Source organism: Sinohyriopsis cumingii, chromosome 9 (assembly GCF_028554795.1).
Source record: "Sinohyriopsis cumingii isolate HCF-2022 chromosome 9, ASM2855479v2, whole genome shotgun sequence".
Taxonomy (NCBI): domain Eukaryota; kingdom Metazoa; phylum Mollusca; class Bivalvia; order Unionida; family Unionidae; genus Sinohyriopsis; species Sinohyriopsis cumingii.
The window spans coordinates 67,742,375-67,768,792 of record NC_142969.1 but is presented as its reverse complement, the minus strand read 5'-3'; the positions used below and the strand labels follow the sequence as shown (position 1 = coordinate 67,768,792).

Below are 26,418 nucleotides of genomic sequence, written 5' to 3'. Positions count from 1 at the left end.
TGACATCCTGCTACATGTCTACGGTATGGAGCCGCAGAGCCAGACATCATTATAAACTGCCAAAATGGAGACCTCGTAGCAATAGGACTGAACTTTTTAAAGCTACTTTAAAAATTCAAATCGTACACACACAATTGAGGTACTGTATACTCACCATCTCAGGAGAGATTTAGATACTTTTTTGGGTCATTGACTGTTTTGTACGGAACCAAATCTCTCAAGATCTTCTCAGTTCTCAAAACTCTACATTGAATCAATTGGTAGCTTTTATAGCGTCTTTTTACGTCAGTATGGCATCTCAACCCTTTGAAGAAGCTTACGAACAGGAAGACAACTGGCGATACAATTTGGTTTGTTGTGAATATGGACTAGAAATCTTCATCATGACACCCTGGGCACAAAGCTGTTATGTAACAGACGTGACTTTCGTTTTTTTCAGGAAATAGTTTTGGAAAATAAAGGCTTTTAGTATCTTGAAAAGTGATATCTATATATGAATTAACATATAATAAAAGGTCGTTCATAATTTATAGTGTTGATAAGAAATTATGCCACCTTAACCTGTTGCGAAATATTTAAGATCTCCGGGCATTAAGACCTCTGGAGACAGATCGGGCCCGGGATCAGGAGGACGTGTGTACGGAGACCCAACCCTTAGTATCATGTATATGGGATCCGGCGGTGGAAGCGGTGGGAATGCTAGAGATCTCAGCTCAAACCCGAAAGGTAAAATAATAATAATAATAATAATAATAATAATAATAATAATAATAATAAAGGATCTCAAGTGAGTGATGACTTAATATTGAATTTATAAAACAACTTAATATATATAGATTTAATATTAAATTATTACCCATTTGAAATTCTGTTTATCATATACCTTTCATTTCAGTGGAAGGTGTTTGAAGCGAAAGAACAGATAAGTTCCGACACTCGTTAGTGTTTGGTTTAGATAATATACTTTTCAATTTTTTGCGCGAGAAAAACTACTTCCAGACGAAAATTGATTCAACAATGAACAGTTAATAACCAGTAACATTTCCAGTAGATTTTTTTTTAACAAATTATAATTCAAAGAGATACTGTCCTTCCAAAAGGACATAATGTTTCAACAATGAATCTGAAATGGAATGGTATTACATGGTCTGCTCGTTTGGTATAGCTGGCATTCTATGTGACTGTTTACATTTTTCCCACTTAAATTATGTTGATTCCGCTAAAGATGCATTCAAGTTGATAGATATATGCGTGAAGGGATGAGTCCTGGATGCAGAACGTTTGCTGAATCTAGAATCTAAAAGGATTGGCGTGTATAATAGTTGTTCAAAATTATTGTTTCTGTGACCGTATATTTGCATTATTTTGATTTGAAAAATTGCAGTTGCCAAATAATGTCCTGTTATCTGGAAAATGGGCATTTGTGGACGCTTTCGAAAGATTGGTGAGTTTAATTACTCATTTAAGTTGATATAGAACCACGCTTGTCCTGCTGATGCGGTGCAGTGTAATCGTGTTTTTGTTTTACATTAGCCAGCCGCACAGCCTTTCGTCCATTAACCGATTCTCACTGTCAGTCACAGAGCTGCTGCTTTGCCCAAGGTCAAGACTTTTTAAACGCTGACTGTGTTCTTCTTTCACCAAGCATGGATCTATTGAAAAACGAATTATCTATATTGAACTAAGCTGATTATGTAGTTTTGGTTGGGGTGGAGGTTGGGGTAAGACAGAGAAACTGAGCATTTATTTTTACATTTCCCAACACGAACCGTACTTTTACGTCAGTTACTTGGTGCAATAATTTTTACAGAATCTACCCAGAGAAAACAAAATAGTACGCAATAACAGTTACATTGAAATATCCCTCTACCTTGTATTCATTGTGAACATATGCTCAATTGTTTATTCAAAGTTCATAGCAGTTTGTTTAAAATATTGACTCAAAACTGAAACAACAGGGATGTGTATTTAAAGTTATAAACATCGGGTAATCATATAATCATAGATGATCAAGGAAGGTTCTGAAAAACATTCATTTACATTTTTACCGTGTTCATTGGTTTGAAGATTAATCATATATTTAACACCATAAAGCGACAACAAAACACACGTACACGCACAAGTTTATAATGAAACAGCTTCATTTTATCAGCGAGCTTGTTATATCTTCAGGAATCATATGCCTTCCCAATACAATATTTCTCATAATTAAACTGTTCCAAGTTTATTCATTCTATATACAGGAGGAAGAGGAGGAAATGGCGGCGGAGCTATACGATTGGTTGCCTCGAAGTCTGTTGTCATCACAGGAGTGATATCAGTAGCGGGTGAGAACGGTCAAGGAGATGATCTGCCTGGACCAGGGTGAGAACTATACATTAGAGTTTTTATTTAGCATGGGTTACAGAGCATGCATAACTTGAAAAGATAATAACATATTAAAAGGAAACTAATTTCTCCTGAATAGCTTCCAAAGGCAAGACGTGTCTAGCGCTTTGAAACGCCAATCGTCCACAGTCATACATGTTCTTTTAATATTATTGGTTGGAGATGGGATCTGGGCATTATATGATCAGTCGTAACATCGCACCAAAAAATAAAGAATCACCTGAACACAAAATAAATGCAACTAGCCATATGTTGGGACTGCAAAAAAAGAAGGAGTCATTAATTTAAAATTTAGATGTATCTGCCCATGGTAGACTCATTACTTTCATGAGTTGTATTATTTTGTTGGTTTGCAGTTTTCTCGAAATATTTGAAATCTGAATTTTTTCTGTACTTTGCTATTTCTAAATTACAATTTATTTTGTCTTCTCCATGTTGATTGATGTAGGTGCCTTGGCTGCCCTCAATCATGTTTGATAAATAATCCAACGCAGTGTTCTGGAAATAGTACAGACAGGTGCTGGGATTTGTCTGGACCAGGTGGTGGAGGCAGTGGCGGAAGTATCTACATATCGGCCAAACATGTCAACGTGGGTATGTTTGCAAGAGTTTTCTCCCATATGTTCGAGAGCGTATTAAAAGTTATCAGTAAACTTCATTATTGTGTCTTCCGAAATTATTTACTTCTTCCTATGTCGTGCTTTAACTTCATTACTGTTTAAGTCATTTTATTCTAAATCTTGGGGGAGCAAACGAAGGTTTTTCCATAACATTTACAAATTCTAAATATTCAAAAAAATTCTTCTTTATATACGTTACCCAATCATAATACCATAAGAGAACTACTACTACCATGCAAATCAAGCCCTCCTAGATAGAACGTTTATCGAAAAATAGCTCAGAAAAATTATCTGCTTACCTAGGTGGTGGTCGGTCAGAGTGATCTCCCCATGACATATGGATTAGCGGAAAATGTCTTGCTAAAACAAGAATCAGCTTTGATTGAAGTTGATGGCATTCTCACTTGACAAGGAATGTTTACTCCATCTATATTTCCAACTTGTTTTTTTATCTCAAAAATGTTCTGTTTTTACAATTTTACTCACACTTTGTCGTCTTTACGCATTATTTACGTATTAGTTCTGGACGGGTGGCCTATGCGGTCTCACAAATAATTTCGGGTGTGCTTTAATTATGTTAATGTACAAGTTCTTGAGAAGTAAATAAAACTCCTAATAAATGTATAATTCCACAACTGGCTACATACAGGTACGTTTTCTCTGCTAGTGTATTTAGTGTCCGGATGTTACGCTTTATCGCATTTACATGTATGGGTCGTCTTTTAAACTCGCACAGGACTATCGTGAATTTATACTGGAAAAAAAAGTGTCTGCTAATCTCCATGTAAGGCTATAAGACATGACTCTGCACAGATTTTGTGTTAAATGATAAGAGATATGTTCAGAGTTATAACATAGTTAAACATTCTGCTTTATTTGTTATAGATAGTAGCCCATGGTCAAAGCATAGAAACGCATGACTGAGGATGAAATGCAGTAGGCCTACATGCTTACGTGTCCTCGGTGCTAGATGTTTTGGCACAATTTGGAGATAGAAAAGGGCTCTCCAGCTGCAACACGTTGAAATATATACGACAGAGACATCACAGGCACCTTTGTCACTCCAAGACTCGTCATTACTGACAATATCTTCAGGCCTTGTCTCCTTAGAGTACCAGTCTACAGCTCTTGATAATTTACATGGAGCAAACGAACAAAACTAAGTACCCTTTCGCTCCACCGATACACGGACCTATCACATAGATAAAACATCCTGTAACCCATCTCAACATTATGTTTCAGACGACATCTTCCTTCTTGGCAAGGCCCATTTCTGTTTCTAGGCGTACTACAAGCGATCATCAGATAAAGACCTTAACAATAAAAGTTCTGGAAATCAGTTTGTCATCCAGTATGTAGAACCTGATGTATACAGGCAATAATGGAGACAAATCTAACTCGCATTTGGCCTCACTTCACTCTCCGTTTACGATTGCTAGCCTAGTACCGGCTGCCCATCATTTCTCCCAATCCTTTGTACCAAGTAAGGGGTGGTATAATCGGTGACCTCTGGAAATCACCATTTCTACTTCAGGGCGTCACGAGTTTTGTCAACGAAAAATGACACTGTGAACCCTGTCATCGACTTAGGTGTCCTAAATTCATTTACTCTTATTGGTTCTCAATGGAAACTCCATGGTGCCCATCGAATCGCACTCAAGAGGGAGACTTCGCAATTAGCTAGGACGTGAAAAACATATCTTCACATCCATATTCACAAAGTTTCCAGTGGAGTTCCTGCGATTTGTCTACAATGACATTACTTATCTATTATTCCTTCATCCCAATAAGAAGTAAATGGGTTTTCTCACTGGACCGACCTCTTCCCATTTGCACAGTATATAAGGTACCATCTACAGACTTGGAATTACCTAACTTGGCTCAAAACAGGTATAGCTATGCACATACAACCGCCAGAGACCAGTTTATATGGATTCAAGTACAGAAGTGGGGGGGGGGGATGGACACTCCTTTTGCCGTTTTATCGGGAAGCCAGTGGAGTGTAGTCTCCACAGGACAGGCATCTGCACATCATTACCCTTGAGTTGTATGCCATTTTGAAGTCTTTTACTGGTGGAAGTCATTTTTAATAGAAAAGCGTACGAAGGCAAATCTAAATTGCTTACACAGTGATGTAGGCGGCAAGAACACGTTACATATCGACAGGCATACGCGCATGAACTAGCTAATTACATCCTCAGAGTTTTCTACCAGAAAATGTTAGCATCGGACATAAAGGTTAACGCTCCATGATCGCTGACACCTTTCGTAACCAATTAAGAGAGAAAATCGGACAAACCAAATACGTGTTGTTCTTACTCTCCAAATTGTATGATACACGGCCAAAACCGTTTACTCTGTGCACGAGTGGAATCAATAACGGGTACTAACCTGATTAAATAAAACACCATGAAAACCTCTTTCTTGGTGATCTTTAGGTTACCTTTCATACAAGACCTGTTTCCTTTGTGGGAGCAAATATTGTCCCTTTCGAAGATCCATGACAGGTGAAATCTTTTCCAGTCGGGTTGCCTATAAACTATCTTACACATCTTTGGGGACCAGAAACGACATCTCTAGGGTAAAGGTCAACCTCATATATTCTTATAAGGTATTATATTTGGGTAACGTATTTAAAGAAGAAAGTTATGTTTTTTTTACTAGTTTCTTCGCGAATATGTGTCCAATCATAATACGCATACACTCTCCTAGCCTCTCCGCAGTTACATACATACATTGAGCGTTCTTTACGCACCAGCAGCAGCTGCGATATTTACGAGTTTTCAGGCCAATCCAGATCAAGGGAAGATCACTCTACCCGACCGCCGCCTAGGTAGGTTGATATCTTTTAGCTCCTTTTAGCTCAATGTTCCATCTGGGAGGTCTGGATTTGCGAGGTAGTAGTAGTTCTACTAAGTAGCAAAGAAACCTATTTTACTAACAAAAATTAGTTTCCTAATCATTGATGATATCCAATATATTTTAATTCTGGTTGTGTCTTCGACGCAGTATATGTATTTCTCCTTTACAAGGTCAAAATATATGCCATGAATAACAAATTACTAAAACATTCTTTGGTTTTCCAGATTGTATTAGAGTCATATTTTAATTTCTTCTGACTTTCTTTAAAATAAAAACATATTTTATCGAATCATTTTACTTCTTTGCAATTTCTTCTTATTTCGTATATAAATTATAATAGTATGAACAATTTGTCCCCAAACATGATTATTTCTCGAATATGTCGTTTAAGTTTGTACACATTACATTATGCAAATGTACATATGCAATTTTTGTGAAATATTACATCTCGTACATACAGTGTTTCTCTTCTCCATCTGTAGGTTATCAAAAAGTGTGGGCTATGGGTGGTATGGGTGGCGGTGGTGTAAATGGACGCTGTGGTGGTTCTGGAGGAATGGGCAGGATAAGGGTGGACTCCGATGTCTTTAAGGGCAACATAGGGGATGAGCACGGGCTTTTCTACCAGAAGATGTTGACAAACACGTTCATTGTAATTTTACTTATGCATTCATTCTCAGATTGTATGAACTATTGGAAGTACCTCTCTTTTCATCTGTCTACATACTATATGTAACTTTTTCACAAACGTTTCTTTGACAAATTACTTCTTGGTAGCAAATCGGAGCATTACGATTATTATGATGTGAATTCTTAAACATTATTTTTAAAATGAGGTTCACCAATCACAAATTTGAGTCTTGTACAAGTAGTCACAAATGTGGTGTCAAAGATCTTCGACATGGCCTGGCTAAATTATTGCTTGATCTCTTTCTAGTTGACGACCTTTTGTTTAGACTTTGTAGAAGGAAAACAGCAAGGCTATCAAAGGTAACTTGGTTTTCTCCAAGCCCTCAGTGAATAACAAATCCCACAAAGACACGTGAATGCCTTGTTGAATAAAACCAGTACGAATTTATAATTGAGAGAAGTAAAAAGCAAACATGTTTGATGTAAATGTTTGATATAAGTTGGCGCTAGCTTTGACGTCTTTGTTGAATATATCATATGTAACGCCATATCTGTCTATCACTGGGCTCTAAAAACTATGTCTGCTTGTATGCCGACAAAAGTTTCTTCTCTCAAATGTGCAGTTTTGTGTCTGCCTAAAGTAAAATCATTTTTTAGCGTATGAGTGCATACACTCATGCACACACATGCACATGTAGATTCCTCATTTTATATAGGCAATATTCCCTGATGTTGTAAATAACATTTTATCTAGAACTGTGCATTTCCTGTTTGCCTAAAACACTAGCTGCTATGCTTCATGTTTTAAACCTTGTCGTCCACATTTAGGATCACAGCCAGGTTGGTCAGAGCCAGATTGATTACAGGACGACGGTATACGGCAATGAGGTGTACCGCGGCTGTTTTGAGGAAAGGAGCATAAATGACCGATTTATTGCACACCAGTTACAACTGTCAGATGCTGATGCAGCTAAGATGACACCTAAGTTCTGTCAAAGGCTATGCAGGTATCATTGCATCATTTAATTTCCAATCCGTTTACAGCCAATTATTTCAGCAAAGACTCCACAATTTGCTTTATGCTAAAGGTATGGCACTTTTCTCCATTTAGTAACAAACTTGTCTAACTTTAACGTTTTAAGGGTTCTCCTCAAGTATTGAGTAACTCCCATACATTCAGGTACTGATTAACACGGAACATTCAAGCATTAATCAACTCTCATACATTCGAGTATTAATCAACTCTCATACATTCGAGTATTAAACAACTTTCATACATTCAAGTATTAACAAACTCCCATAATTCAAGATTCAACAAACTCCCATAGATTGAAGTAATAAATAACTCTCATACATTCAAGTATTACATTGTTCACATGCATTCAGGTATTAAACATTCAACTCCCATATATTCAAGAATTAAACAACTCTCAAACATTCAACTATTAAACACCTACCATACGTTCACGGATTAATAAATCCCCATGCAGATTAAATATGTAACAACTTCTATACATTCAAGTATTAAACATAACCCGTACATTCAAGTATTAAACATAACCCGTACATTCAAGTATTAAACATAACCCGTACATTCAAGTATTAAACATAACCCGTACATTCAAGTATTAAACATAACCCGTACATTCAAGTATTAAACATAACCCGTACATTCAAGTATTAAACATAACCCGTACATTCAAGTATTAAACATAACCCGTACATTCAAGTATTAAACATAACCCGTACATTCAAGTATTAAACATAACCCGTACATTCAAGTATTAAACATAACCCGTACATTCAAGTATTAAACATTCAGCTCCCGTACATTCAAGTATTAAACATTCAACTCCCGTACATTCAAGTATTAAACATAACCCGTACATTCAAGTATTAAACATAACCCGTACATTCAAGTATTAAACATAACCCGTACATTCAAGTATTAAACATAACCCGTACATTCAAGTATTAAACATAACCCGTACATTCAAGTATTAAACATAACCCGTACATTCAAGTATTAAACATTCAGCTCCCGTACATTCAAGTATTAAACATTCAACTCCCGTACATTCAAGTATTAAACATAACCCGTACATTCAAGTATTAAACATAACCCGTACATTCAAGTATTAAACATAACCCGTACATTCAAGTATTAAACATAACCCGTACATTCAAGTATTAAACATTCAGCTCCCGTACATTCAAGTATTAAACATTCAACTCCCGTACATTCAAGTATTAAACATAACCCGTACATTCAAGTATTAAACATAACCCGTACATTCAAGTATTAAACATAACCCGTACATTCAAGTATTAAACATAACCCGTACATTCAAGTATTAAACATTCAACTCCCATATATTCAAGTATTAAACAACTTAATACATTCAAGTATTAAATTGCTCCCATACATTCAGGTATTAAACATTAAACTCCCATATATTCAAGAATTAAACAACTCAGACATTCAACTATTAAACAAATGCCATAGATTCACGGATTAATAAATCCACATGCAGTTTAAATATTTAACAACTCCCATATATTAAAGTATTAAACAAGTCCAATACATTCAATTATTAAACATTCAACTCCCTTGCATTCAAGTATTAAACAAATCTCAAACATTCAAGTATTAAACAACTACCATACATTCAAATATTAAACAACTTTATAGTTCAAGTATTAAACAACTCCCCTACATTCAAGTATTAAATAAATCCCATACATTCAAGTATTAAACAACTCAAATACATTCAATGATTAGCCATACATTTTAAATATCAAACAACTTACTTACATTCATGTTCTCAACAACTCCAATCCAATACATTCAATTATAAAACAGATCCCTTGCATTCAAGTATTGAACATTCAACTTCCATACATTCAAGTATTAAACATTCAACTCCCATACATTCAAGTATTGAACAACTCTCATACATTCAAGTATTAAACAATTCACTTACATTCAAGTTTTAAACATTCAGCTCCCATATATTCAAGAATTAAACAACTCTCATACATTCAAGTATTAAACAACTTCATACATTCAAGTATTAAACAACTCTCATACATTCAAGTATTAAACAATTCACTTAAATTCAAGTATTAAACATTCTGCTCTCATACATTCAAGTATTAAACATTCAGTTCCCATATATTCAAGAATTAAACAAATCTCATACATTCAAATATTAAACAACTTTCATGCATGCAAGTATTAAACAACTACCATAATTCAAGTATTAAACAACTCCCCTACATTCAAGTATTAAATAAATCCCATACATTCAAGTATTAAACAACTCCAATACATTCAATGATTAACCATACATTTTAAATATCAAACAACTTCCTTACATTCATGTTCTCAACAACTCCACTCCAATACATTCAATTATAAAACAGCTCCCTTGCATTCAAGTATTAAACATTCAACTCCCATACATTCAAGTATTAAACAGCTCTCATACATTCAAGTATTAAATAACTTCATGCATTCAAGTATTAAACAATTCACTTACAGTCAGGTATCAAACAACTCCCATATTTTTAAGTATTAAACAATTCACTTAAATTCAAGTATTAAACATTCTGCTCTCATACATTCAAGTATCAAACAACTCCCATACTTTCAAGTATTAAACAACTTCATACATTCAAGCATTTCACAACTCCCATGCATTGAAGTATTAAACAACTCACCTACATTCATTATAGTTAAACATTTAACTAATTTTTGTACTTTGTAGAATATTTACACTTAACACATTCATAATTATTTATACAAAAATCACTGCATGCATCAAAGTATAAGCTTTTTGTAGTAAGAAGAAAAAAAAACTATATTTAGGACACATTTTAGATAGCAATCGTTTTCACTCATAACACTGTTTAGCTAACATATTTGAGAAGTTATTCAATGTGGTCACCATATACATATGCACATCCCCCACACACCTCCCACCATTCCACACCATATCTTTACCACAAATAGTGCACGACGTACACGTGTTAAGGTTTTTTTCTAAGGAAAACGTTCCCCACGATCTGATCCTACGTTTCCCCTGATATCTGGACAGTAATATAATAGCTAAATACTAACTGATTTTAGTTTATACTAAATCTCTGTGCATGTTTCTGTTTCAGACAGCGGGGTTTCATGTTCTCGGGAACTCAATTCGCTCGCGAATGTTTCTGCGATAACCAGCTGGACATGTCAAGGAAACGACCAGACAGGTACGTATAAGAATACAACTCAATGTAGAACAGGATTTTGTGTTCTTCCCTGGTTTCATTGTTCAAACTTCGCAATTTAATGAATCCTGCAAAATATAAACGCAAATTCTGGCAATTACAAATTGTTGTACAAAACAAGGAATCTTACGAATAAACAATGTAACTATTGTTTAACCATTGTCTACAAATTTTCTCAATGCTTACAAGAAGGGATCATGGAAACGTACGTTACTCCTCACAGCTTGTATGAACTAAAAACTTAAAATAATTCAAACGTTTGTTACAAAGACAAGTTAACCATTTAACCATTCAAACTTTTCAGCCAATACTTTTTCTCCTATACTGTACACACCAATGTCCCTGTGATGTCCGATATTTATGAGGGCCTTAAATTTGATTAGTGTTCTTCCTAATAAGCACACGTTTGAGAGCGTATTTACAACATCCATCGAATGGTTTTGCATTGCTTATTTGTGATATGAAATGAAGATGTTACATGTTTTTATTGACCATGTTCATGGTGATGTATATGTACGCTGTTTATTAGGTGATGTTATATAATCGAGTATGCATAATTCATTAGATGTCTGTATCTGCACCGTGCATCATGTCTTTCCAGTGAATGCAGCACACCTTGCAGCGGTGACACCCAACAGACATGTGGAGGGATAAATAGGATCCAGGTTTTAGGTCCACCTCCTTCTGTTCCAGCTACAGGCTACAATCTATATCCCAAGTGTGACGAATGGTGTGTCACGGCCGATGCAGATACTGCAAAAGTAAGAACTAATGACTTGGGTAATCTGTTCTTCCGGTGCTACTTCGACTAGTTAAATTAGAAAGCGATACTATTTTTAGTGCCTTTTTGACCAGTTAGGTTAGCAAGTGCCATGTGTTTCAGTGCCTTTCTGACCAGTTAGGTTAGCAAGTGCCATGTGTTTCAGTGCCTCTTTGACCAGTTAGGTTAGCAAGTGTCATGTGTTTCAGTGCCTCTTTGACAAGTTTAATTAGCATGACAAGTTGTGCTGAAAACAAATTAGTACGGTAGTGACTGAAAATTTTGCAAGAAAATGCAAATCTTGTCACCTCAGCAAAATGTTTCGAAAAAGACAAATACCGTGTACACTGCAATATTCAAAGCAATTCTGTTGTAAAGAATATATGACCATGCTAGTAGCTAGATTTATGTAAAGATACATATGTAAAAAAAAAATTACACTGGAATAACTAATACACCATGTTATGACAGAACGTCCATGGCATTTGAAATTTTATACAAGTTTAAGTACAACATTTCTTCTACAATTCATCTTCTGTCGTAATTTGTATAGTATGTCTGTCTCTAAACTAGCTTACAACTGCGACCAGGGCCACTATATTTCTTCCGTAGCCTTCCAGCTAGTTGTCATATAGATTTTGGTCTGATAAGTATGTCTGCAGTTTGCGAAAATATTTGAGAAAACCAACGAATCATTTTAGTAGCAAGAAATTCGGAGTAATATTGATACACATAATTGATCTTACTTTAGGTCACGAAGAGATTAAAGATTTCCCGCTAAATATTTCAAAGTGTTCAAGCAGTGGTATCATCCTGATTAATAAAGATGCATTCATATCTGTGTTTACACAGTGACTGACATTATATTTATCACATGACTACATGCTTGTTTGGGTTATTCAGGGTTTTAATCCTACATAGCTTATATTTTTATTGTTTTTTTTTATAATAAATCCTTTTTCACCTCTACATGACATTAAAAATAACATCCAAACTGCTCAATATTGACACGAGTAAGCTACAACCAAGCCTTTACAAAAACTGACTCCGGGGTCAGTCACATTTTCAATTCACTTTGGTGGTTTTGGTGTTGGATTTGGTGGAAAGCATCAACCAATTCAACTAGAACAATAACAGTGCTATAGTGGCTGACTTAAAGGCTTTATAGTTCTGGTTTCTGTTACATTTTCCGAACACCCTGAAAAATGAGAGAAACACTAAAAGGGAGCATTTGTACAAGAACCTGACAGCTTGTGCTGTCACTGCAACATGGGTCACCCGGGCATACTTGGATTTCATCGCTGTGCAATAGACAGCCAAACCAGGACCAGAGGAAGAACGAGCTCCCTCAAACGTTAAGGCGCTAGATGGCGGTGCGAGTGCCGAATAGGAATATATAAGATTATTAATGAAAATCCTTCACATGACAATTCACAGAATTAAAGCAAAGAAAAATAACATTCATATGTCAGGAGGTTGAATAATGTTGTTGTTGTTGTTTAACGCCATTTTTCAGCGCACGATAGGCTATACATGGCGGCCAGTATTAATGGTGGAGGAAGAACCTGGGAAATCCCCAGAAAGAACCACCGACCCTCGAGAAGCTACTGGCAAGCTTTCTCACATACCCAAATTGGCCGAATCCGAGACTCGAACCCACGCAGACAGAGGTGAGATGGCAGTGATCTGTAACGGAGAGCGCTTTAGACCACTCGGCCACTCGGGGCCCCAGGTCGAATAATCACTTTATCTGGGAGAAGCTAGGTGACTATTAAATGTCATATATATTATGATGTCATATTGTCGCTGCTGTCAGTATTTGCTCATAGCATATGAGTGGTGTGAAGAAACTAGAAGGGTCACGTTGGATTTGCCATTTCTCCCTGTGTCTGGTACCTGTAAAATCACTGACATTGGTTACTCGAGAAAACCAACTGCGCTACCTGGAGTATTTTGAAATGACAAAAGAAACAAGTATGGGATTTTAAAATGTGCGTTAGAATCATTTCAGTGTATAACACTGAATTTTTATTAAGCTCTGCATATAATTTTGTAATTCAATAGCCATTCATTTAGCTTCCTTAAACCTGAGAGTGAAATTGGTTCCATAAATTCAGGCATTTTCTCTGCAAGACATGCAATGGATATATAGTGCTCGGTTGAAACGTTTAACTGAAAATAGCAATTCGTATAACATCTTGTATGTTTATCAAATATAAAGTGATGGTATAAAATTAGCAACATTATTTTATGTTATTCAAAGGTATTTTTGAAACGTTTCAAGTCATATAAGCGTTCACTTGATTTTGATTGACACAGTAGTCTAATCATCCATGCACGTGTGACAAGTTATTTGAATATTCAGTTTATTAACTTCCAAGTTTTCTTTCTAAAATTGCACGATTACTAGCATGTCCTCATGACCCTGCATAACACAGTACAATATCAGTACAACTTTATTATAAATGAATTCTAACAGTGGAAATGATGATGTATATCATATGGTAATACTTAATTATTCCAAGGTAATAATGCATGAATATTTCATTAAATTACTGATACTTTATCTCACACTGCATGCAAAATATGTTCTTCTAGCCATTCATTTATATCTTATAATTTTCAGCCCAAATGGGGAGACTGTGACACAAGTAGTTCAACGGAGATTGATTTCCAAATCAAGTGTGAATGTTTACCTGGTTTCATGGGCAGTCGGTGTGATCTGGTCCGTCAACAGTGATAGTAAATAGTAACAGTTGCCAAATACATAATAATAATAAAGAGCTTCCACAATACAAAACAAATTGCTTGCTTGTCTTTTTTGGATTAGAAATTACCAAATTACGCAGTTGGGACTGTACGAATTGGGGTCAGATAATGACAGCAACATTGTGGTGTATGCTGTTCCTCTTTCATCTATAATTAACTATACATTTGCTCCATCCTACAGATTCAAGTTTTAATTATCTTAACACATTGGAACAGATTATCTTTACGTACCAGGATGGCTTAGAAGTGTCTGTGTTGTTACTACTGGAAAATAATTTGCTGTGCATAGAAATAATAATAATAATAATAATAATAATAATGGTACTACTACTACTACTACTACTACTACTACTACTAATAATAATAATAATAATAACAAGCTTCTTTGAGAATTATTTAAAGCAATTTACTGGCAGCCATTAGTTTAAATTTATTTAAGAATAGGTAACTTATGTGAAAATGTTAGGAAATGGCCTGAGGTGTTTGCTAATTAATGTGGGAATTTTTGCAGTCAGAAGTTCAATGTCAAACAAATAGGTATACGAGCAACTGAAAGACTGCTGTATTGTCCAAACAATTTCCTTATAACCATGATAAAGGGCATATAAGTTTATAATTCTTAGTTAAATACTTTTTCTTTGCCATTTTTCTAAAATGGATTTTGTATGGCATACAGATGTATAGATATAAGGACAAAGAAATGTTCTGATGGGTTCTAGAAGAAGATAAAAAGAGGCCCTTTCTGCAATTGCAGTGGTAGCATAAAAAATGCTGACATGAAATAATTGTATTTTTTCAACATTGATAATATTCCTGTTTTCCCAAATTGTCCTGTTTGAAATCTTGGCATGAAGTTGTATCACATTTTTGTAAATCAACTTTCACTGATGCACAAAATTATTTGACATTTTCTAATGCTAAGTTTTCGCTTAAATTATACATTAATTGAGTTCCCATCTTATAGCAATATTTATAGTTCTTTTATTATATACACATTAGTTGTTTGATATAATTGAGAAATATATTATGTGATAAGTACAGTGTAATTCTAGCTGTTAACTGCCATTCATTTGGTTACATGATCTGATAATGCACATCAAGCTATTTTTACATGGGTCAGCTATTTATTTGTCTTTACTAGTAATGTCTTCTGTGGTTATATTAATGTATTGTTTATTAGTATCCTACTTTGTAATCATGGATATAACCTTAATCCTGTCAGGAAACATGCTGAGATTATTATAATATTATGTTCTTTAATGTGCAGAGCTTATGATGTAAAATTTATTTGATACACAGAGTGAGCTGAGTTGGTAGAGTCACAGTACGGAGTTTATGATGTAAAATTCATTTGATACACAGAGTGAGCTGAGTTGGTAGAGTCACAGTACTGAGTTTATGAAACAAAACTGATTTGATACACAGAGTGAGCTGAGTTGGTAGAGTCACAGTACAGTCACAGTACAGAGTTTATGATGTAAAATTGATTTGATACACAGAGTGGGCTTAGTTCGTAGAGGCACAGTACAGAATTTATGATGAAAATTTGATTTGATACACAGAGTGAGCTGAGTTGGTAGAGTCACAGTACAGAGTTTATGATGAAAATTTGATTGGATACACAGAGTAAGCTGAGTTGGTAGAGGCACAGTACAGAGATAATGATGTAAAATTTGATTTGATACACAGAGTGAGCTGAGTTTGCAGAGTCACAGTACAGAGTTTATGATGAAAATTTGATTTGATACACAGAGTGAGCTGAGTTGGTAGAGTCACAGTACAGAGTTTATGATGAAAATTTGATTTGATACACAGAGTGAGCTTAGTTCGTAGAGTCACAGTACAGAGTTTATGATGAAAATTTGATTTGATACACAGAGTGAGTTTAGTTCGTAGAGTCACAGTACAGAGTTTATGATGAAAATTTAATTTGATACACAGAGTGAGCTGAGTTGGTAGTCACAGTACAGAGCTTATGATGAAAATTTGATTTGATACACAGAGTGAGCTGAGTTGGTAGAGCCACAGTACAGAGTTTATGATGCAAAATTGATTTGATACACAGATTGAGCTGAGTTGGTAGAGTCACAGTACAGAATTTATGATGTAAAATTTCATTTGATACACAGAGTGAACTGAGTTGGTAAAGTCACAGTAGAGAGTTTACGATGTAAAATTGATTTGATGCACAGGGTGAACTTAGTTCGTAGAGGCACAGTACAGAGTTTATGATGAAAATTTGATTTGATACACAGAGTGAGCTGAGTTGGTAGAGTAACAGTACAGAGTTTATGATGAAAATTTGATTTGATACACAGAGTGAGCTGAGTTGGTAGAGTCACAATACAGAGTTTATGATACAAAATTGATTTGATACACAGAGTGAGCTGAGTTGGTAGTCACAGGACAGAGTTTATGATGAAAATTTGATTTGATACACAGAGTGAGCTGAGTTGGTAGAGTCACAGTACAGAGTTTATGATGAAAATTTGATTTGATACACAGAGTGAGCTGAGTTGGTAGAGTAACAGTACAGAGTTTATGATGAAAATTTGATTTGATACACAGAGTGAGCTGAGTTGGTAGAGTCACAATACAGAGTTTATGATACGAAATTGATTTGATACACAGAGTGAGCTGAGTTGGTAGTCACAGGACAGAGTTTATGATGAAAATTTGATTTGATACACAGAGTGAGCTGAGTTGGTAGAGTCACAGTACAGAGTTTATGATGAAAATTTGATTTGATACACAGAGTGAGCTGAGTTGGTAGAGTAACAGTACAGAGTTTATGATGAAAATTTGATTTGATACACAGAGTGAGCTGAGTTGGTAGAGTCACAATACAGAGTTTATGATACAAAATTGATTTGATACACAGAGTGAGCTGAGTTGGTAGAGTCACAGTACAGAGTTTATGATGAAAATTTGATTTGATACACAGAGTGAGCTTAGTTTGTAGAGTCACAGTACAGAGTTTATGATACAAAATCGATTTGATACACAGAGTGAGCTGAGTTGGTAGTCACAGGACAGAGTTTATGATGAAAATTTGATTTGATGCACAGAGTGAGCTGAGTTGGTAGAGTCACAATACAGGGTTTATGATACAAAATTGATTTGATACACAGAGTGAGCTGAGTTGGTAGAGTCACAGTACAGAGTTTATGATGAAACTTTGATTTGATACACAGAGTGAGCTGAGTTGGTAGAGTCACAGTACAGAGTTTATGATGTAAAATATTTTTGATACACAGAATGAGCTGAGTTGGTAGTCACAGAACAGAGTTTATGATACAAAATTTATTTGATACACAGAGTGAGCTTAGTAGGTAGAGTGTAGGACTCCTAATCCAGCTTTCACAGGTTAGATACCAGCCTATGCCAACCTGGGTCAGCGGTCTCACTGTGTGATATGGAAAACCATTTAGCTCCAATTTCCTCAGCATGATATGTTCAAAAGTGTGTTGAAAGTGTCAATATTGTGTTGAAAGTGTCAATAGTGTATTGAAAGTGTCAATAGTGTATTGAAAGTGCTGTCAAAGCAGCAAAGAAAATTTATACTGGGAAATGTGAAAATTTCTAATGGAATGATGTTTGCTACAGCATGGCTTATGCACAGTATTCTAAAGGATGAAATAAAGGAAGCAATCTTAACTATTTCGATCTAATAGATTTTAATTCAAACTAACTCTTTTCTGTTTAAAATAAAATTACTATTTTGAAAATGTTTACTCAGCTAATTTTTAAAGAAATAGGAATGGTCTCAGACCTGGTTGGTTACATTTAATACATACAAGACTGAATTAATGTTAATATCACAAAAAGGGGACCCAAACCATCTATTATGTACGCATAGCGGAAAAAAATATACTAGCGGTTACTCATTACAAACATTTGGCTATTATCTTGGCTAGTGATTCCTCATAGTATACACATACTGAATATCTGTTTTGTTTCTGTTTAAACCTAGGAGGAATTTCAATTTTATTTTTAAAGTTTCAAATTCAAATCAGATTGATTGTCTTTTGAAAAATGTAAAAAAAAATTATATTTGATAAAGTTTTGTGTGAACTGCATTCATATTTCGCTGAACTTTGGATTTGTGTGTATGTGTGTGTATGTGTGTGTGAGAGAGAGAGAGAGAGAGAGAGAGAGAGAGAGAGAGAGGGTGATTTGGATCTTTAACAATTTTTCAGTCATATGTTAAATTAAGCATTACCTAATTTAAATAAGAAATGCTGACACAAAACATGTGCTTTAATCAAGGAATATGCCATCCTGGTTTTAATTAGATCGAACATTGAGTGACAAGCTCATTTTCCATGCACGAACGAATGCCGATCAGCCATAAGGAGGGAACGTTCCGTCACTGACAACGGTAGTTTGGATAGCGTTCTGGACAACGGTATTTTTGATAGCGTTGCAACGTTATCGGTTGTTTTGACCGTTCTCCTATACCATTTTAACAAATATCATGAAAATTAGAGACACATCGAATTTGTCTGTGCCTACTGATTCTATGATTTTTTTGTAATTATGATTTTCAATCCTATACTGATTTTCTTTGAAACGCTTCTACACTGAATGATCCTCATCGGTAGTGGTGGATGGGAGGGGAGTTTAAGAAGTGTCGGATATTTGGTAAACGTGAATATACATCGGAATTTGATAAATATATACCTAGTAGTAGTGTTCTAACAAAGACGGCCATTCACACATCGGAATGTGAGAAATCGCCATCTTTCATAACACGTATGCTCTCTGACGATAGGTTAAATCAAAGTAGCTACATGGTTTTGATTGCAACATCGACACTCTGACGTGTTTGTGTGACGTCATCACGTAAGTGACGTAGCCAACTATACTGTTTGGACAAGTCATCTGATTCCTATGTAAAGTTCCTTCAAAGCTGTTGCCGGTGTCCATTTTACTTATTTTCTGTTGAAGGTAAGGTTGACCCCAAGCCGCAATATATCAATCAACTATATTAATCTTGTATGTGTTGTATGTATCACGTTTTATTTTAAATGCTCTAAACCATGTCTCGTTTGTATGTGAATCACTGAAATTGAATCGATTTATGGACAACAACATTTTTCATGGCACAGTAGTATTCGTACACTCTCTTTGTGTGCACACACCCCACCCACCCTCATCCTACCCTACTGAAACACACCGATTTTAAAAAACGAAAAGCATCAAGGATATATAACAAAATCACAAAGCTTAGTTATTCCATTCATCGATTTATAATATCTAACCTGATTTTTGCCAGGGTTCTTTCCAAACACTGTAAAACATTTGGCATTCCAAACAAAACGGAAGCACTCGATGTAAACAAGCACACGCCCATTTCAGTAAAGCTGTCCTGTCTGCATTCAATATGGGCAATGTCCAGTTTTAATATTTGTAAACAAATAAAACTGAGGAACACTAGTATACATATGTTCAAAGAGATGTAAATCCAGATTTTATGGAATTATTGAGAATATCAGAGACGGTGAACTACATCACATTTGTTGCTTGAAAACATAGACTCGCCGAAGCAAGTATAGCGGCCGCAATACTAGCAAGAAAACGCCCTTTTAGTTCGAAATCCAACATGTTGGTAGTATTTGGGACCCTCTGGCAACATCAGGTTATACATTATAAATTGATGAATGAAATTCACTAAGTTGTGTGCATATTTATTATCCTCGATGGCGTTTGTTTTTAAATTGGTAGTAGGTTACAAACAAACGGGAAAGTGTGCGTGTACTATAGAAACTGCTGAAATTTCACATTTTTCTACCGGAACTATATTTAGCCATGTAGATTAGCTAGTGTCGACAAGAATGCAGAAAAGTGACTCGTCCATGGATGCACACGGTTCCCAGTCGGTGGCGAGTGTGATATGCATGGACGCATAGTGACGCATGTCTTCATTAGCCTTCCTATAGGATGCAGGAGGTAGCATGGGAAACATAGAAAACAAAAAAGGACAATGAAAATCTGTTTTCTTTATAAATAACATGTTCATATTAATTTTAAGAATGTGACGTTCACCCTTAACGGGTATTTTTGATATTCGTGGTTTATGAAAGGCCATATTCTCTTTGTCTCTCTCTCTCTCTCTCTCTCTCAGAACTCTTTACAATAATTTGTTAATATAATATAAGTGTAACTCATGTGCAACATGGCCACATAAAAAAGTTTCGTATCTAATCGCTAATCGTGCTTTTGACGATTTCTTCAAAACGTTTTACATCTAATCATGCTATCGGTGATTTATATTCTGTTGTACTGTTTCAAAGTTCAACTGTCTATATGGATGTTTATTTTATTATTCTGTACTGTTTCAAAGTTCAACTGTTCCATATTGGTGTGTGCTCTTCACCTCCTCAGATATCTTGGTGTCATAAATCGGTTTTGTTACGTGACGCCAAAACAACACAACTACTTTCAAAATACCCATTGCTATGGCAACAGCTAGTAAAACAGCAATAAATATTGAGTTTCTAGTACCATAAGTGTAGTTCTTCGCAACACTGCCAGAAAGAGCGACAATTAGAACAATGTAAGGCGTGAATGTGTATCTAGAATAACGGTCAAGAAAGAATATATCTGTCGAATAGAATGCCACTATCTCTGCACTAAGGATGCTAAGAGCGATAGTCGATGCATCATTTTGGTCGATTGAAGTGGGTGATTTGTAAGCAATCGTATGTGCCATGTTTAGTAGGGTAGCTATCGAGGTCCACGTGGCATAGATGGCGAGACCGTTATGAACTAGTAGTCGCACAAGCCAGACGTCGTATTTCCGGTTTTCCTTGATGAGGGCAGTAGCGTACTTATCCGTTGAACGATACACTAAGAAAAGACAAATATAAAGTGTAAACGCCGTCAAAAATAAAACTGGAAATGCTGCGGCAATAATTTCCCGGTCCCAGAGAAACAACCAGGCAATGTTCAGTCCGAGGTTAATAAAGTACACAATGAATAAGGTAGGTGGAAGAACCTCAGGATTAAGGTAGGCCGGACCCATATCAGTCTTACGGAAGATAAGAACGGCACTGTACAACAGCCAGAGTGCCTGCCAAGTGTAGATGAAGCCCCAGATGCTGAATGTCCATCCGGCTGGGGTGATATTCAAATAGTACTTGTCTGAGAGGTTGCCAGTGGAACTTTGAAATACAGCTGAAAGAGAAAAGATTTTATTTAACAATTACAATGTGTCAGGAACAAAGCCTAACGGAGCACATTCTCTCTCTCTCTCTCTCTCTCTCTCTCTCTCTCTCTCTTTCTCTCTCTCTCTCACACACACACACACACAACATAAGCTAAAGAGGTTACCTCCATTATCTGTACTGCTTGTAATGTAAATGGTATTTCGTTGGGTACCGGGTTATTTTTTTATCATTTTGTTATTATTTTTTTAACAAATGCTACTAGATACAGAGCGTATTATCTCTCTCCTTCTCTATTACACACAAACACACACACACACACTGAACTTTGTTATACTGTTTTGTTGGTAATGTACTGAGGTTTTCTTTTGTTTGTTTGTTCGCCTGTGTGCTGTCCTGTGTTGGAGTGGAGCAGGAAGGTGGAGGAGAGAAATTTCGCAAGTTGGACAGGAAATGTAGTCAAAGAGCTTCCCCGTATGTACTTAGAATGTCATACTACGTTACGCATTGAAACACAATGTAGTATCTTCTGTGGACAGAGATTACAGTTTGTTCCATACATTTGCACAATAACAATGTGGTTTATGGGACAAAAAGGAAAGTAGTTATAAGGCAAAGTCAGCATTTTAAGAAAATATAAAATTAATAAAACCCCATGAGTTAGTTTGCACACACCATAACTTAAGCAATGTGTCAGGTTTTAGAGTTATTATTGATTCAAGTGCATTATGTTTATTGCGTCATTACCTTTCTCACTATGGAAGACTGTGATTGATCTGGCAATTTTTCAAACACTCTGTGGATAATATAACCCCTTTTTTAGTGTAAAGTATGAAATTGTATGGCCTTCAAAATATATAGGCTTAACCCATCGTCCATTATATAAATATTTTGCTAGAATTGTTTTCTTAAGGGGCAATATATAATGCGGTTATTACTTTCAGCGTTATAACCAGTGATCCATTATCATAATATGTTGCTAAAAGTAATAACGTAAGGGGCAAAAAGGAATAAAATTTTACCTCCAGCATTTCCAGCAAGTCCATTGAAGACCAGCGTAAGGATGAAGATTGCCACACATGCCAAAATTAAGGCAATAAACCCAGATTTATGGTGTCTTTCCGATGTAGACATCTCAGAAATTAATATTAAATCTCCTGTAAAATAAATAAATAATCAAATAAATAACTAAATAAATAAAAACCAAATCACTCATCGTACTCAAACATACAAAAACTGAGGTTACTATAGCGCTACAAATATTTTAAGTGATGTGGAGACTTAAGGGATTTACTAGTTAAGTCTGTTTTAATGGGGCGCGGGGACAGAGGTGCATGTAGGGATCTTGTTCCGCGCCAAATAACTTTAGAAAAATACTTTTCCGCGCCAAATAACTTGAGTAAAATATTCTTATATCCTCGATGAAAAGACAATCCCCACCCATCCTGCTTCCACTGAAAATTAAGTAGTCGCTCCCTCAGTCACTACTAGGAAAAGGCTAGAGTTGGGAAGGACATGAGAGTCAAGCAAAATTTGGACAATTTAATACTATGAGAGTTTTTTGTTCTTGGTGTTCTTCCTGTTATTTTAATGTACTGATATTAATGTTAATAATAGTTCTTAAATTTAGCAGTCTTTGGTCAAGTTTGTAATTACTAAGTTTTGTGTTGTTATTTGATTTAAAATCGCTGGAGAATGGGGGCTGTGAGTAAAAACTGCCAAAGGTGTAGGCGAATATTACAACCAGAAACAAAATGTCTATATTCTTATTGGTTAGCCAGATATTACAAAATAAACAACATCAACACGTAATACTGGTTAGCCAACAACATCAATCGCACAAACAGTGACGTCATATTCACAAATTACTCCCACCCCTTCAGTTACAGTGATTGGCTGGTAATTTCAAATGGGCGCTGTGCATTATGAATATTTTTAAAATAAACAAGAAATTCACGTACTTTTTCAAAGATGACACTTAAAGTATCGCAGTTGTCAGTGGAATTTTGAACGTGCCTAATGGCTAAATACCATACGTGCCAAACGTGCCAAATGGCTAAGTTCCATAAGTGCCAACGTGCCAAATGGCTAAGTACCATACGTGCCAAACGTGCCAAATGGCTAAGTACCATACGTGCCAAACGTGCCAAATGGCTAAGTACCATACGTGTTAAGGGTACGTTTGCCAACGTTTGAAGAGTCTGCCTATGCATTGTACCCAGTGATAGTATTTTCTGTGATAAATTTATTTATTTCGTTCTATCAAAACACGCTTTCTTATTTTAAAGACCATATGACTAATATCACTGCAGATTCTACAGCTAGAGATATCTCCATACGTCATGAATAGACTGCTCCGGTGGCCTAAGTCGTTAGAGCGTCCACCTATGTGGGAGATCGCCAGTTCAAACCTCGGCTGTGTCATAACAAAGATTTAGAAACATGCAACTCACAGCTGCCTCGCTAGGCGCTCAGCATTAAGGGGTAATGTTATGACTGGTCAGCCTGGTGCCAGGATAATGTGACTGGGTGGGACATGATGATACATGTCTGCTGCATGATGCCCTAGTGCTAGAGATCACTATAAACTGTCACAATGCAAACATCTTAGCGATATGACTAAAATTGTTAAAGCAACGTTACAAAATCCAAATATCACATACACACAGAGAAAGACACACACACACACACACACGCATGCAAACACACGCGCGCGCACACTGAATACACCATAAATGTCCCATACAGGATGCGCACAATGGTTACCATTATTGAACTTTCAAACAAAAGAGGACACTCTTGATAGTTGACTTATCTATGTCATTTATCTACATAGATCTAAGGACCAGAAAGAAGGACATCAGGCAAAAAGAGAACTTATGCCAACCATAGAATACGCCAGAAATGTCCACACAAGATATGAATACACCATCCTCAGACAATATGAATAGACCAGAAATGTCTCCACAAAATATAAATACACCTTAATTATATCCAGACAATAAGAACAGACCAGAAATGTCACCAAACTACATGAATACACCGGAAATGTCTCCATAGGAAATGATTACACCAGAAATGTCCCCACACAATATAAATACTGCTGAAATGTCCCCGCACGATCTGAATACACTAGAAACATCCGTACACGATTTGAGTTCACCAGAATTATATCCACATGATATAAATACACCAGAAGGAAATTTATAATAAAATGTGCAAAAAACAAGAGCAGATTCAAACAATAACCATGGTCCAATTTCGAAGAAAAGTGACATTCCATCAAAACGTTCTTCTCTTTCAATTATGATTTATACCAAATTTAGTGTTATTTCATTCAGTCCTTTAAAAGTTATCGAACGGAAGATATATTTAAAAAGATCATGAAGCAAAGGTATTTATGAATTCATACATCATATGCGAATCCAGTATTTATTTAATACTATCCAGTAACTATAAAATCCTGTTCATACAATTTAGCAAACAAAAGGGCAAGTAAGATGAATAATTAGATCAGTAGGTAAGATCTGTACAGACAGAATGACGGACAGGCAACAATGCACGTACCTGACTAGAGAGATTCCCAATTTCCCTTTCAGCAGATACAGCAAGTTCTCCTGATCGTATCTTGTTCTAACTTAAGGAAGGGAAACAACACTTTTATACGTGTTAGTCACGCCTTTATGGTTATAAAACAGCAGTCACATGTTTCTTTGTTGACTTAAGCGTACACATTCCACTTTAGATGAGATATTATTAGGACCCATTCCGGGTCGAGTGAAAGCCGCCTGAACGATTAAATTGTAAACCACCATTCCTTGGTAAACAAAGCTTTTGAAATTGAGATAAAACGTGCGAGTAAATATTGGCCTCATTTATTTTGCGTATGTTGAGGCCGGGGCCATCGAGTCTGAATCCTAAATGAATGGGAACCCAGATGAGAGCAAAAGATAAGGCGTTTCATAACGATGTTTATATGTAACCTAGATTTCAACTGAAATTTGTACTAATATTGCCCTAATGTACGTAGTTCTATGAATGTGTATCGACTAGTGGAGGGAGGCGGGCCATGGATCTGCTTTCGATCAAGGTATTTTTGGAAAGGGGTATTTGGAAGGGGGATGCGGGATTTTTGTGGGGTTGTTTCTCTTTTATTTTACCTCAAAATATTTTTTAAGAATATAATGGCTATAATTAGTTCATTGCTCTACAAATCAGAACGAGACGTTTTTTGTTGTTATTTTTGTGTAAGCTAACTAGGGTCCGGATCGTCGTTTCGTTGTCTTCATAAACCGTACTTAAAAAACCCTCGCCCCACCCCGGCATATTAAACGGTTGTGTGCCTACGTACAGCTGGAGAAGGGGATGTATAAACCTGGGACTTTTTTTATCCTTTCCTAGTTTGAAAAGCAGTCGTCGGGGAAGAATATTAATTCAGATGCATCCATATTTTTGTTTATAAACATTTAATATGAGTGCTGCTGGTAGCCTGCGAATAAATTTCCGGCCCTTAAACATCTTGAAAATGTAGGATTGCAGTGATTGGTAGAAAAAAAATCAACCATTAACATATGATAAGCATTACTTGTAAACAAAATCAGGTCAATACAATTTTTTTTTAAAAATCCTGTTTCGACAGACAACTATCTCACCCACCAACGAGAATACATCAAGTCCGAATATTTAAAGGTCCACCAACGTGATCTTTTCCCAAACCACCGAGATGAAACTAGCTGAAATGTAAAGTATTATGTTTTTAACTACTTGCGAGAGAGATATTCTCATTACAGGTCTGTGGAACTTTGGGTTTAACGCCATGTTTCACGAATTTGGGATATACGTGACTAGTAAATTTAGTGAAGAAAGTCCCTGGGAAGACTTATCAACCACATATACAACGGATTTGTGTAGCGTGTTCCGATTTCGACTGATATCGGAACGAGAG

General features: G+C 35.9%; 2 protein-coding genes across 2 annotated transcripts in view; one reads left to right on the top strand and one right to left on the bottom strand.

Moving 5' to 3' along the window:
- Positions 1 to 20,291: 20,291 nt before the first annotated feature.
- LOC149791959 (uncharacterized) lies at positions 20,292 to 25,251 on the bottom strand. The gene is made up of 3 exons (XM_089970479.1): positions 25,041 to 25,251; positions 22,496 to 22,630; positions 20,292 to 21,483 (listed from the first exon to the last, which is right to left on the bottom strand). The coding sequence occupies exons 2-3, from the start codon at positions 22,605 to 22,607 to the stop codon at positions 20,645 to 20,647; spliced, it is 951 nt and encodes a 316-aa protein (XP_089826605.1). The 5' UTR covers positions 22,608 to 22,630; positions 25,041 to 25,251; the 3' UTR covers positions 20,292 to 20,644.
- LOC149791958 (uncharacterized) overlaps positions 21,863 to 26,418 on the top strand; it is a 26,543-nt gene continuing 21,987 nt past the window's right edge. The window contains exon 1 of the mRNA XM_089970480.1: positions 21,863 to 21,947. The gene's annotated coding sequence lies outside the window, so the exon portion shown is untranslated. The remainder of the gene's footprint in view (positions 21,948 to 26,418) is intronic.